This window comes from Piliocolobus tephrosceles, chromosome 6 (assembly GCF_002776525.5).
Source record: "Piliocolobus tephrosceles isolate RC106 chromosome 6, ASM277652v3, whole genome shotgun sequence".
In the NCBI taxonomy this organism is placed as follows: Eukaryota; Metazoa; Chordata; class Mammalia; order Primates; family Cercopithecidae; genus Piliocolobus; species Piliocolobus tephrosceles.
Genome location: NC_045439.1, coordinates 144,375,356 through 144,389,994, shown reverse-complemented (window position 1 = coordinate 144,389,994; position 14,639 = coordinate 144,375,356). Strand labels below are relative to the sequence as shown.

At 42.8% G+C, this 14,639-nt stretch overlaps 1 protein-coding gene across 1 annotated transcript in view; it reads right to left on the bottom strand.

Annotated features, from left to right (window-relative positions):
• The window catches only part of THSD4 (thrombospondin type 1 domain containing 4), a 674,086-nt gene extending 661,020 nt beyond the window's left edge, over positions 1-13,066 (bottom strand). The window contains exon 1 of the mRNA XM_023220857.1: positions 12,959-13,066. Coding sequence (XP_023076625.1) covers positions 12,959-12,987 — 29 coding nt within the window. The 5' untranslated portion in view covers positions 12,988-13,066. The remainder of the gene's footprint in view (positions 1-12,958) is intronic.
• Between the last annotated feature and the right edge of the window lie 1,573 nt (positions 13,067-14,639).

Sequence of the window (14,639 nt, the reverse complement as noted above, 5' to 3'; positions counted from 1 at the left end):
TTTTGATGTCACATATGTTCTCCATGGGTGGGATTAGCTGTGCTAAGTCTCACTGTCACCAGCCCTGATTAGGGAATGTCATCAAATAAAGAGGAGGTGGGGAAATAGGAGCCGGCTGAGACAGCAGGGTGTGCTGGAGAGGGCATGGAGCCAGGCTAGAATCCCAGCTCCATCATTCCCATCTGGGTGATCTCGGGTCAGTTAGCATTTCCATGCCTCAAACATTCTCACCTTCTGTGAGGATCACTGAATATGACAGAGGTAAAACAACTGGCATGGTTAGTAAGTTAAGAAGGTGAGGGAAGGAGTAGAGTTGACCAGGCAACCTGGAATGCAGCTCCTCTGAGTCAGAGGAAAACCTAGATCTTCCACTCCCTCTCCTGCCCCAAGTCCCACCTGAATGTGATTGGAAATGTAACCTCGGACCAAAGGCGAGACAAGTATTGTCAATTAATTTAAATGCCCAAGGTCTCATGATTTCAAATCATCAGTGTCATTATTTTAAGCATCCCGGCAATGAGGCTGCTATATCTTTTGACCATTTGTCAAACCGTATTTAACCTAAGTTAAATAATATAGTGGTTCCCAATCTTTTTGAGACTTGCAATACAACTGAGAGGTGTGAAACACTGCCCCAGACCAAGAAAAAACACCACGTCAGGGTGGAGATGAGGAAAACCTGTCTGAAGCTGGGGGTTAGGTCTTGTGGAGCTGGATAAAGCATCCACCATTTCTAAGAATCCAAAATTCCACCCCAGCTCCTGTTTTGTAAGTAAGTGACCAAGCAGACCACACAGAACAGACATGGACAGACTGGCTAGAGACTGTGCAATGTGGTGAGAAGCAGGGAAGATGGTCTCTGTAATATGGTGTTGCAGGCATCCTTCTTGCTGTAGTCATGGAGTTGCAGCTGAGGATCCAGAGCTGAGAACATGGGTACTAAGTATGCACACATTCCAAAGAGCTGCACTGCCTACTGAGGAACGACAAAGTGGGTGCCTGTCATCCCCTCACTCACCTCCCACCTGTATGCACAAGGAGGCTGAAGGATGGCGTTCACTGGGTGTGGATTTCCCTGAAGACAATGTAGGAGAGCTGCATACAGCCCCTCCACTCCCCTATGGGGAAGGAAAAGTAGGAGCTCTTCCCCAAGCCAAGCAAGAGGGACAACATTCAGAGATTGATCCAGATGCCCTGGTATCCGGGGGTACAAGGATTAGTGCCTGATTCTCCTCTGAAAAACATCTAAAGGCCAAACCTTAGCTGGAGTATCCAAGAGGGAAGAATGGAAAGAGGGCTAGGTGGGAAGAGTCTGTATTTTTAGAGCCTGGAGGGGTAGGAGATGCTATGTTTTAGCACCATGGAAAGACACGGAACTTAGGTTATCTGGAAAGGAATCCACCAAAGATTTTCACCAGAAAGATTTTACCTTCTACGTTTCCTAGAAAGTAAGCCTGCGGCTTATACCCATGGAGTACAGGAGCTGGGTGGGGGAGGTGGACCTTAAGGAGTCAGCAGATTTGCATAGCCTGCACGAGGGCATGGTGCAGCAGGAGAGCCTGGTGAGGGGGAAACTCTCCAAAGTGCCCCAAGAGAGGAGAATCTGGAACTTGGACATCTCCCAACCAAGGACAGCAGCACCAGATTACAAGGAACACCAGTCCCACTGGGAACCTCTTTGCCGTTTACCTCTCCTCTCCTCTCCTGTGCTTCACCCTGAAGGAATTCACAATGACAGTGAGTGGGCAGGGCAGGAAACTAGGAGTGGGAAGGAACCAACCAAACCCCCTCTTCCCTACTACAGGCGTCTGAGGCTACAACAGGACCAGCTTAGAGGAGAAAAGAAGTTTTTAACTGGATGAGAGATCAAAATGTTTGTATCTGACTAGACTTTTATTTTATTTTATTTTTTTCTTTGAAACAGTCTCGTTCTGTCTCCCAGGCTGGAGTGCAGTGGCTTGATCTTGGCTCACTGCAATCTCTGCCTCCTGGGCTCAAGTGATTCTCCTGCCTCAGCTCCCCCAGTAGCTGGAATTACAGGCGGCACCACCACGCCTGGCTAATTTTTATATTTTTGGTGGAGATGGGGTTTCACCATGTTGGCCAGGCTGGTCTCGAACTCCTGACCTCAGGTGATCCACCCGCCTTGGCCTCTCAAAGTGCTAGGATTACAGGCACCATGCACAGCCTAGACTTTCCTTTTAATATACTGTATTTATAACAACATTCTTACAAACAAAGGATGTATTCGGGACAATAATATGAAATTAGTGGGGAGAAGAATGAAAGAGTTGAAGTATAACTTGCTGAGGATCTACAGCAGCACTGTCCAATAGAGTTTTCTACGATGATGGAAACATTCTCTGTCTGTACTGTCCAGTGCAGATACACAGATCTGCGCTATTCAGGACACAGGAAGCTAAGTGTTCAGGTCTAGACGGTGATGTTACCGACGTCCTGGATAACTTCTAAAATGATTCCCCTTCTTACTCCCACCACACACAACTTCCTTTGGACTTTTTAATACTTGAAAATGAGCCTGTTCATTACACACATAATGTACTGGAAATATTGCCCAAGATGTCTTCCAGCAATAGGGCAGGAGAATTAAAGAGAGCGGGTTCCCAGACAGTGGTGGCAAAAGGACAGTAATCTTCTAGCTGTATCGCTACTGGATCCAATTTGACCTCTAAACCAAGAACATGTGCATCACAACTCACAAGTCCATGCTCCATGGTTGCATGACCTTGGGCAAATCACCTTCTCTTGCTGTGCCTCAGTTTCCTCATCTGTAAAATGGGAATTAAATAATCTGTCTTCCTACCTCAAATGAGTTAATATGCAAGAAAGCACATTATGAACCCAGGCCTACAAATGTGAATCATTTGTAACACATTCTGGCACTGCTTACTCATTTAAAAAGAAAACCAGATTGGTGTGGTTTTGTTAAAAGGAGAAAAAAAAAAAACAGCAGCTCCATAAACGTGTTACACCTCAGTGCCTCAAAGCTCTTGGCACACACAGTAGCCACATATTTGTACGGAGCAGTTTTGGATAATCACTGATCTGAGGTTGCACTTCCATAGCATTCAGTGGGACTTGGGGCAGAAGAGGGAGTGAGATCACATCTAGGTTTTCCTCTGACTCCAAGGAACTGCATTCCAGGTTGCCTGGTCAATTCTACTCATTCTCTCACTTCTTAAGGTCTCTGCCCAAAGGATCTTGTCTGCACAGGCCTTCCTTGAGCCTACAAAAAACAGTGGTCCCTCTCCCAGCCCAGTCCTTTTCTCCATAGCACTTACTGTCTAACACACTATGTCTTTATTTAAATTTCTCTCTCTTTAGCCAAGGGAATGTAAGCCCCATGAGATCAGGGAGTTTGTTTTGTCACTACTTTATTCCCCAGCACCTAGCAGAGTGGCTGCTATATAGCAGAAGCTTAATTCACTGAATTAAAGAATGGTGCTTCACCATCTTGGTGACCCCTGAAATCTCAAGATTAAGTGAAAATACTGTGAATTAACATATTCAAAAATGTCCGAAGCCACTTCGGGAGCTTTTACAATTTTCTTTTATGAGGGATTTATAAAAATCAGTTCTGCTTTTGAATTTCTATGTTACCCCTCTCCAAAAAACCATCCTTAGAAGATGACAAGATATGGCAGCAAAATGTTTGCTGGTGCCTCTTGTTACAAAAGTACAACACAAATTATATTTAGATGTTCAAATGCTGCTTTTCTTCATTTACTGGGCCCTATTGAAGCTAAAATGCATAGGGGTACCCAACAAAATTCATTCTGGAGTAAAATCTGAGATATTAAATGGTCTCTGCTCTGAATGGAATAGAATGAATTCCCCCAGAGGGGCAATTATTCTTTGGGCTACAATAACAGCAGGCACAGCAATATAGAACCCCAGGGGCCAGAGGAAGCTCTGCCAAGGGCTGAAAGTTTCTCACCCCTGCTCAGCACACTCTGTTTTAGGATACCTCACCCTGCTTGCGCATACTTAGCTAATTGGTGTCTGTAGCTGTGCCCACCTCTTTTCAGAACACCAACAATCTAGCCCAAATCCTTGTTCCTCCTGACCCAATTCAAAATTAATGTTTGGAGAATGAGAGAGCATGCATGTGTTTCTGTGTGTGCAACTCGTGTGTTATTTCACTTTGATAGTTTGCTTTGGCAAACCGCTCCCAGCTTGCAACGTTTTGACAGATTAAAGGCTACCAGGGCCTTTGGCAAACAAATCACACACTCCTTTCCAAGTGGCGGGGGGAAGCTACATTCCTACCAAGACTTTCCAATTCACCTTGCAGTCGAAATAACCTAACATTTCACACCAACCAAAAAAAAAAAAAAAAAGTTATGCCATCTACCCAGTGCTGTTCTAGGTTTTAAACACTCCATCATTTCATTTCCCCATGTAGAAAATAATGCTCACTGAAATTTGGTACAAGATTTACATCATGGAACTGGAGCTCTGGGCTTCTGTATTTGCCTTGGCCAATCCCACTCTCCATGCCCCCTACCATCTCAGCTGTAGTGAGGGGTGGATACTGTCACAGCCCCTGTGTACCTCGAATTACCTCAATGAACAACACCACTTGGGCATATCAAGTAACAAAACAAGGAAAACACGAAAAAAAAAAACTACTTCCTTTCTTCCTCAGTTAATACAACCCAAGAGATATCTTGGGAGCAACCAGATCACTAATAAAATTATATCGACCTTAGCAAAAGAGAGCCAAAATCTTAGCATTGAAGTGAAATCCTGCCTAGTGCACTCTGGAGATAACAAATGTTTGCTGGCCGGGCACGGCGGCCCACCTCTGTAAGCCTAGCACTTTGGGAGGCCGAGGCAGGCAGATCTTTTGAGGTCACAAGTTTGAGACCAGCCTGGCCAACACAGTGAAACCCGTCTCTACTAAAAACACAAAATTTAGCTGGGCATGGTGGTGTGTGCCTGTAATCCCAGCTACTCATGAGGCTAAGGCAGGAGAATCGCTTGAACCCGAGAGGTGGAGGTTGCAATGAGCCGTGATTGTACCACTGCCCTCCAGCCTGGGCAACACAGCAAGACTCCGTCTCAGAAAAACAAAAATATTTGCTAAGCATGCATTTTCACTGTGCTCAGCTCTGCCCTCTGCCTTCTTCTGACAACAGCTAAGCGCCTGCAGTCCCAGCTACTCGGGAGGCTGAGGCAGGAGAATGGCGTGAACCCAGGAGGCAGAGCTTGCAGTGAGCTGATATCGCACCACTGCACTCCAGCCTGGGTGACAGAGCGAAACTCTGTCTCAAAAAAAAAAAAAAAGAGTAAAGGCAGCAAGGAAGGGGGATGGGTTACCAATGACATTAGCCAACAAAGAGCTGATTGCTACCATTGATCTCAGGGCTCACAAGTAGTACTTCACAACCATCCTATCAGACACTTACATTATACCCATTTTGCAGGTAAGGAATTTGAGGCAAAGAGAGATTAAGTCATTTGCCAAAGAGCCACACATACCTACTAAGTGGTAAAGCCTGATTTCTAACACCAGCGGTCAGACCCTTGGCCTGGACTCTTAACCACTGTGCCGCAGGGCCTCATTAGGACACAACACGTTTTTACAAAACAAGCATTTGCCATTTGATTACATCCACTTCCTTCCCCACTCTGCATGAGGTAGGGAAGCCTGGTGGCTCCACAGCCTCCTTTATTTTCTGTCACTGCTTGCAAGAATCATCAGAAACTAGGTGGATGCAATAAAGCTGCATTCATCCAGTCCCACCAGAGGACATTCTAAATTTCAAAATAAATGAAGCTAACCACATAAATCCCAAACTTAAAAAAATGCATTCTATTTATTTCCTCTGTTTTCTTACACAAATTAATCTGAGCTTCAGTAACCTTTCTTAGATGGCTCAGAGGCACCAAGGTGAATATCAATCAATTTGTGCAGCTCAAGGTGGCGGTCTTCGGTCTTAGGCGTACAGCAGCCTGGGGGCTTGAGATCCTCAGACCCTTAGGGCTTTTGGAATCTGGCTGGCATTTAGCTGTCTCCTTCCTGCTATCAGGTGTTGTTTACTGTATTGTCAGTGACCCTGTGTCCTCTTAACTGGGCTCCCTCTGGATCTGCCTTGGTCTTGGAAACATTCAGATAACCAAGCTGCAGCCAAACCAAGACCAACAGGCCCTGTGAAAACGCCTGCCTGGTTCGTGCAGAGTGAAATATTTCCATTATAGAGCGTGGACTTAAGGACACATATTCTAACTGCAAATTGGTTTTAATCGCTTGTTTCCAGGTTCTTAGGTCTTGCAGCCATTTGTATTTTCTCGACCAGTACCTCTGGCAATGTAAGGTGTTCTAACACAGCACAGCCTTTTTTCCTTTTTTTTTTTTTGAGACAGAGTCTTGCTCTGTCACCAAGGCGGAGTGCAGTGGCAAGATCACAGCTCACCACAGCCTCGATCTCCCAGGCTCAAGTGATCCTCCCACATCAGCCTCCTGAAAAGCTGGGACCACAGGCATATGCAACCACACCCAGTTAATTGTTTGTTTGTCTCTGTAGAAACACGGTTTCATTATGTTGCCCAGCCTGGCCTTGAACTCCCGGGCTCAAGTGAACTGCCTGCCTCGGCCTCCCAAAGTTCTGGGACTACAGTGAGCCACTGTGCTGGCCTACACGGCACAGCTTTTAAAGACACAACACCCTTTGGTAAATTTCCCTCCTCAATGGCAAGTTTCTTGAAGAAATGGTTTCTGATACACCTTTGCGGCAAGCAAAACAATCTGCATAATCTTGACTCATCCTCAAGACTAATACATATCAAGTGAATAACAGAATGGAAGGATAGAATAAAGTGAAGGCAGAAAAGGAGAAAGAGAGGAGGGAGGAAATACCAGTCACTGAAGAAAGTGCTGCTGTCCAGGAGTTTAAGATCAGCCTGGACAAGATGGTGAGACCACATCTCTACAAAAAAAATTTTTTTAAACTTAGCTGGGCCTGGTGGCACGCACCTGTAGTCTAAGCTACTCAGGAGGTTGAGGTGGGAGGGTCGTTTGAGCCCAGGTATTTGAGGTGGCAGTGAGCTATGACTGTGCCTGCACTCCAGCCTGGGCAACAAAGAGAGACCCTATCTCTAAAAAATAAAAATAAAAAAAAAAAGTGCTGCTCTGTGACAGTTTTCATCAAGAAAATATTTTCTAAGTTCATCCCAGAATTCCCTGTTGGAAAAACCAAAGAGCTAGGAAAAGGAAGACACTGGTAAAAAGCAGATTTCTACAAATTGGAATTACTGGTTCTAATCCTTGGCAGGAAGAGAAGGGGTCAATGTTAACCCAAGGCATAAAAATCCACTTAGAGATGTAAGGAATGGGTAATTGGCAGCCCAGGGATCACACCTTGACTCCACTGAACCTTTTTGGGTACAGAATGTTCTAGCAAATCCCACAGTCAAGGAGTGAGTGATGAGGACAGGATCCAGGTACAGGCCTGTGCCAGGCATAAAGAAAAATCAATACTGTCTGAATGCTTGCCGTCATTTTGCAGATGGGGGTTTGCCAGGGCAACCCTCCAAAAATCTATTTTATTTCCTCCTAGTCTGTATGCCTACCACTTAGATGGCTCCTCCCAAGCTTCCCACAGACAAGACTCTGGCAGATTCTTCCCTGGGACACTTGCACCCTCCTGCACCCCCGAGATGTGCTGTGTTCACATAGTGTCAACCATGTTCCCACACCTGTTTATGCCAGTTGCCATTGCTTTGTAATGACATAAGTATTCAAATAGTACACAAACCCATGAAAGCAAGCACAAGAAGAAAGAGCATTTGTTAGTTGTTTCTACAAAAATGAAGTTAATTGCTTTGGAAAGATTCAATAAAGGCAAGCAGCCAAGATTAAAAAAAAAAAAAAAAAAACTACTGGCAAATTAGGTGTGGATGAGACAACTGCAAATGATTAGGGGCAAAAATAATAAAAATCCAGAATCATTCTGGTACTCAGACTGCTTTGCAAATGTCTTTAAATTCTCACTGCACTTTAAAGAAACCCAAATGGAAACCTCAGATAATGTGTATGGGTGTGGTTTGTGCAAGAAAGACAATCAGGGGTTCACGAGCAAAGAAAGGCCCATGGCCCCAAATCAAAAAACTGGTGAATGGATGTACATGTGTTTTAAGTTAAAAGCAAACTGTTGAAGGTGTGTGCGTGTCATTTGTTTGATTTCCACGCTTCACCCTACTTTTATAATTAACTAGCTAACCATCCTGGTCAGGAAAGAGAAAATTTCAACCTTATCTATTGTACATAAAAGGCAGTAATTAAACTATTCATTTACTCTTCAACAAATATTTATTAAGCATCAACCAAGTAGTAGTTTAGATGTAAGTTACACAAATTCTGGCCTGCCTGATTAATACCATGGAGTTTAATACTTGTGATCCAGGCCTGGCCTTCCTTCCCTTTGCTCCTCCTCCTCCTCCTCCTCCTCCTCCTCCTCCTTCTCCTTCCCTCTTCTTCCTCCACGCCCTCCTCGCCATCCTCTCTCTCCCCATTTCCTGATCACTAGCACAGAGATACTGACTCGATGACCCCACACAATTATCACATATTTCTTTACCCCTGAGGGAAATTTCAGTTTTCAATGATCAATTGTACCTGAAATATCACTACTTGGGACATTCTCTTTCTCACACATACAAACACGTTTTTTGAACCCCTTTCTTCCTTTCTGTACTCAGGATCTTTTTCAATTACCCCTAAGAACAGCCACCTTTCTCTTTCTCATTTCGTCAACCCTTTTGGTTGTATTTCTAAGTGCAGTAGCTGACAGGCATTAAAGTAATAATACTTTACTGAAGTATGTATCAAGGAAAAGAAAAACTTTAAGTTTCAGAAGACTAAAACCAGACACTTGACCTAGGGCCATCAACCTGTAAAACCCTTAAAATAATCCAGAAGTCTCCCTCATAAGATCTATAAAAATCACCTTCTAACTCTGTAATCACTCTCATTACATCTGTAATTCTTCAAAAACTACTATTCAAAATAAAAATCACCAAAATCAATTTTATTTCCTGCCAATTTCACTACTTGTTTGGCATTTGACAGTTCTGTTTTTTTCTTCACTTTCACTCAAAACAGAAAATATGTCAACCCTACGAAAGCACTCCTTGAAGTAAAGGAAGAGCATCTGGTCAAGCAGACTGGCTCCAGAGATTTTGTTGGACAAGTCAGGTAGCCATCAGCATTTATTGTACTGTTCTAGGGATAAAATTGTGTTTCCCTCCTATCACTCACTGAACAAACAAATAAAGACGTAATTGGGCATCCAAAAAAAAAAAAGGTGCATAATTTGGAACAAGTCTTTAAGAAACATAAATAATTCTGTATCATTTAGTGCCATTTCCTTTCTAATTTTTAACAGATGACAAACATTCCTAAACTAGGGTTAGCCTACCCTTTGGTCCACATGGACTTTAATTGCCCTGAATTTTACATGGCATCCAGAACTTGTCCAAGATTCAGTGATAATCCCCAACCAGAACCATCGAGAATTAAAATCTTAGTGCCTCTTCTGCTACTAGGTTTAACTGTGATTCTTTTTATTACTACACACTCTGAACAAGGCAGAGATACTCTTGCGATGTTAACGCCCAAGGATTCTCTGTCTCCTTCAATGAGAAGGAAGCTGGTTTTCTATTTCTCTGTGGCTTGGCAAAAATTGGGGAGGGATTTTTAAACGAAATCTCTGTGTATCAGAGTTGTGACTCCCCTTAAATGTTCTTTCAGGGATTTTCTTGGCAGCTAGTTCCTAATTTTAACCTGTTTTCTCTTTAGGCAGAGAAATTCTCCAGCTTTTCCAATTGATCTTTATGCATTTAGTTGCCTTGATAAATATTAAAAATCCCTTAACATGTGTGTACGTGTGTGTGTGCTTCCCATCTACCACTTTTGTCAAAGACCTCTCACTCTTAATCATAGCCATTTTCCCCACAACATTCTGAAAAGCATTTAAACAAAAGACACTCTAGTTTTGCTTCTTTTTCTCTTAAAAATATATTTACATGGCCCTAAAAACAGGGATGCAAAATGGTTGGTGTGCACCTGGTTTATGAAGAAGGGAGTTTGACGGAAATCTCAAGCTGAGATCTCCTAAAGAATCAGCCATCCTCGTAATTCACATTTTCTTTCTCTAGTACTGACAGCAGAATTCTTGGCAAAATGTCCTGCTGAGAAGCCCTGTTCAAACAATTCCTGCAGCAGGACTCTCGTGCTGGAGGCCTGTCAAGGCTTCCAGAGTTCCACCACAAGGGTAGTATCTAGCTTTCAACTACTCCCATCCTGCTAATTTCTCTTTTGTGGGCAATTTCCTTGAAATAATGCACAGTTTAGAGGTGAGTTCCCCAGGCCTCCTGCAAAGGGAGATGACCTCCATACCACACACCCTGCTCAGATCATTACAGGAGGCTAACTGTTTGCAGGGGCATTAATTAAAATTTCAGGACATAGCTATTCATACTTGGGAGGCAGAGGTGGAGAATCGCTTGAGCCCAGAAGTTCAAGGTTACAGTGAGCTATGATTGCACCACTGTACTCCAGCCTGGGTGACAAGCAAAATCCTGTCTCTTTAAAAAAAAAAAAAAAGAAAGAAAGAAAGAAAAAAAGAAAACAATCCAAGACATTAAGAAAAAACTTTGCAAAAGGGACTTCCTCCCAAGAAACTCCCTGCCTGTGCAGCCTGGGTGGCCACATTTTTGAGAGTCCTCAAGCACTTTTAGGGACCTTTTTGATGACAGCCAGACTTACACGAGCTTAGCACGTGGTGAACCTACCTTTCATAATCTGCTTGCCCTTTTCGAACCAGTTCAATAACCGACTGTGACCTCAACTTCTTTGTCCCACATGGGGTCCTGGTGCTTAAAATGCCGTGGTCCTACAGTGACCCTGTGGGCCAACTGCGTTTCTCACTACCCTGTGGTTTTACAACAGTATTTTGGAACTTCCACAAACTAGATGCATATTTCATGTCTTGAAATATCTTTTAAACTCTTTTTTAAACTATAGTTTTAAATACAAAAAAATTAGCCAGGCGAGGTGGCAGTCGCTGTAGTCCCAACTACTCGGGAGACTGAGGCAGGAGAAGGGCGTGAACCCGGGAGGCAGAGCTTGCAGTGAGCCAAGATTGTGCCATTGCACTCCAGCCTGGGCGACAGAGCGAGACTCCGTCTCAAAAAACAAAAACAAAACAAAAAAACTATAGTTTTAAAAAAGGACACACGCTGATTTGTACTAGATGCCAACTTCTTTCCTGAAAAGACCACCAAACATTAATATGGGCTGTCCTCCTCATGGCTCAATATCATACAGCCTTCAGAATGAAGCTTTTTCTTTCTTTTCTGACCATATGTGACATGCATGTGAATATGTCATTGATAAAGAGGTTTGTAGTTCTCTGCGGGTATTTGGACTGCAGGCCTACACACGTCTGCTCATGTAAAATTATACAAGCAACTACATACTGAAGCTCACACACATGCACCGTACTCAGTTAAATGCCAGGCATTAGCCCAAGGGCATCTGCTTGGCAAATGCTCTAGCCCTGGTTGGCCAACCACCTGTGGCACCATCATATATAATATGTCATATATTACAGAGCATTTTACTTTCTGTTGTAAGTTCTAGGCATTTGGGATTAATGTACAGTTATGAAAAAAAGACTACAAGATATTGTAATGATTCAACTTTGAAACAAAACGTTCTTCCTTCCCCTCATTCCAGATTCTCAATCAACTCATTTAAATAGTATCCTAAAATAGTAAGATGAGCTTCATCACAGAATTGTTACCAACTGCAAGTACTTACCTGTATGGGGTGGATTTTCTTAATACTATGCAGCTAAAACAGCTGCGAAATAAACTAGATGCTAGGGCAGATATTTAAGCTGCCAACCATAAATCCTGATTTCAAATGTTGGTATTTATCAAAATTAATGCATTGATCTCATAATGTATAAATATTATAAATTTAAACTTATAAAGTACATTTATATTAATAAAATACTGTCATTGTCTGTTTTATATATTGAGATTTTGCATAGGATTTTGATGGAGGAATTTTTAAAAGGCTCTGTCAGCCTTTTTAAAAAGTTTGAAAATAACCTCAATAACATGGACTACAGTTCTAATGCTCAAAGCCCTTATTCTAATTCTGCACATAAAGGAAGGCAATAGCCATGATGAAAGCTCTCTGAGCATTAGTTTTCTGATCTACACAAAAGGGATAATAGTACTTACTCAACTTGCCACGCATGGTTGATATAAAGATTGAATTTTAAAATGCAGGTGAAAGTCAAAAATGTTTTGCACATAAGGGACAAGAGGGAGCATCATTTTAAAATATCAGATTCAATCAAAATCTATGGTGTTGCAACCAGAGAACAATTTTTTAAAAGTTCTTTAGACAATCTATTATGCAACCATGGTAAATATACATTGATCTGACCTCACCTCCCGGGTTCAAGTGATTCTCCTGCCTCAGCCTCCCAAGTAGCTGGAATTACAGGTGCCCAACGCCATGCCCAGCTAATTTTGTATTTTTAATAGAGATGGGGTTTCACTATGTTGGCTAGACTGGTCTTGAACTCCTGACCTCAGGTGATCCACCCGCCTCAGTCTCCCAAAATGCTGGGATTACAGGTGTGAGCCACCACGCCCGGCCTAAAAAAAATTTCTTGAAGCCTAGAGAAGGTCTCCCAGAAGGCAGTAGATTGACTTCGACCCCAAGCCACTCAGCATAGCACACAACTCCCAAGGCCCTTCTGAACAGCAAACTTTTACACATGTCGACGTATTATATCAAAAATATCAGTCAGCTTCAGACCGTTACGGTCACTTACTTTAAGAAACAACATAGTACAATGCAAATATCAAATTTCGTATTCTCCTGTTTTTTAAAAAAAGGTTCTTCACTTACCTGAGAGACCCCATGAAATGGGAAACCATGGTGCTGAGGGTCCAGGCAAAAGCAAGGGCTCTTCAGAGACGTTGCCAATTTTCTGCAATTGGGAGTGGCGTTCAAGTCCTACAGAAATGAACAATGTTATTTTTAGCAACATTTACTTAGGAAGATTCTAGAAGCATAACTGGGCCAGCAAAACCAGAAATGAGCAAATGGAAGACACTAAAACAAAAGTGCCCAGTTATGGTTACCAGGATTTCCCAACTGAAATCCGATTATATATGAACATGAGGTAACAAGTTTACAAGACAACCAGCACAGTGCCTGACCCACAGAAGATGTTCAGTACATTACTATCAGAGCGATCACCTCAGACTCTGAGCTAATAGGGGAGCTGGTGCTAGGCACACTAGCGCTGAAAATCCAGCCCCATCTATTACAAGCTATTTGACCATAGATGTCATGTCACATTCATGTGTCTTGGTTTTCCTATCTGTGCAAGTTAAGTAAAACTATTGCCTAACAACAGAAAGAAATAAAGTACTCATGCATGCTACAATAGGGATGAACCTTGAAAACATTATGTTAAGTGAAAAGAGCCAGTAACAAAAATAGCACGCATTATATGATTCCATTTATAGGTAATACCGAGAATAGGCAAATCTATAGGGACAGAAAGTAGATTCGTGGTTGCCAGGGATTGGGGGTTGGAGGAGTTCATGGGAGGGTACAGTGTTTCTTCCTGGAGTAACAAATATGTTCCAAAATTAGATTGTGGTGATGGTTGTACAACCCTGCAAATATATTAAAAGCCACTGAATTGTACACAAAATTGTGAAACATATGGGGAACGAATTATATCTCAATAAAACTTATTTAAAAGATACTGTCTAAAGAATTCCTGCAGGTTGTTGTAAAGATTAAATGAAGGGACGCATGTGACATGCTTAGACAGTGGCTGGGGCAGGGTCACTCTCAGTAAATAGTAGCTCTGATGATGCTGAGAGTTTGGATACTCGTCCTCTTCCAATCTCATGCTGAAAACTGATTTCCAGTATTAGAGGTGGGGCCCATTGGAGGTGTTTGGTCATGCAGGTGGGTCCCTCATGAATGCCCTGATGCCCTCCTTGTGGTAATGAGTGAGTTCTCGCTCTATTAGGGTGAGATCTGACTGTTTAAAAGAGCCTAAAAAGAGTGTGGCACCTCCTCCCTTCTCTCTCGCTCCCTCTCTTGCCATGTGACACACTGACTGTCCTTCCTCCTCCACCATGATTGAAAGCTTCCGGAGGTCCTCACCAGAAGCCAATGCCAGCCAGCACCATGCTTCTTGTACAGCCTGCAGAATTGGGAGCCAAATAAACCTTTCTATAAATTACCCAGTCTTAAGCGTTCCTTTATAGCAACGCAAAATGAACTAATACAGTGATGCAAGAAGAGGTCAAGCAACACTTAAAATATGTTGTCACAGTGAAAACAGGGAGGTAAAACCTCTTGCCCACAAATACTACTTCATTCAGAAGCCCTCACTAAACAAAATTTCTAAAAATTGTCAAGGGAGCCAGTAGTTTCAAAGGCAAGTTATAAACAGCACCAGAAAGCTCAGGATGGGCAGATTGGTTGCAATGTAATAAAACTTGAGAATAAAACAGAGCATGGTCCAGTCTCCTCTCCTGCTGCATCTCCTTGAAGGGAAAGA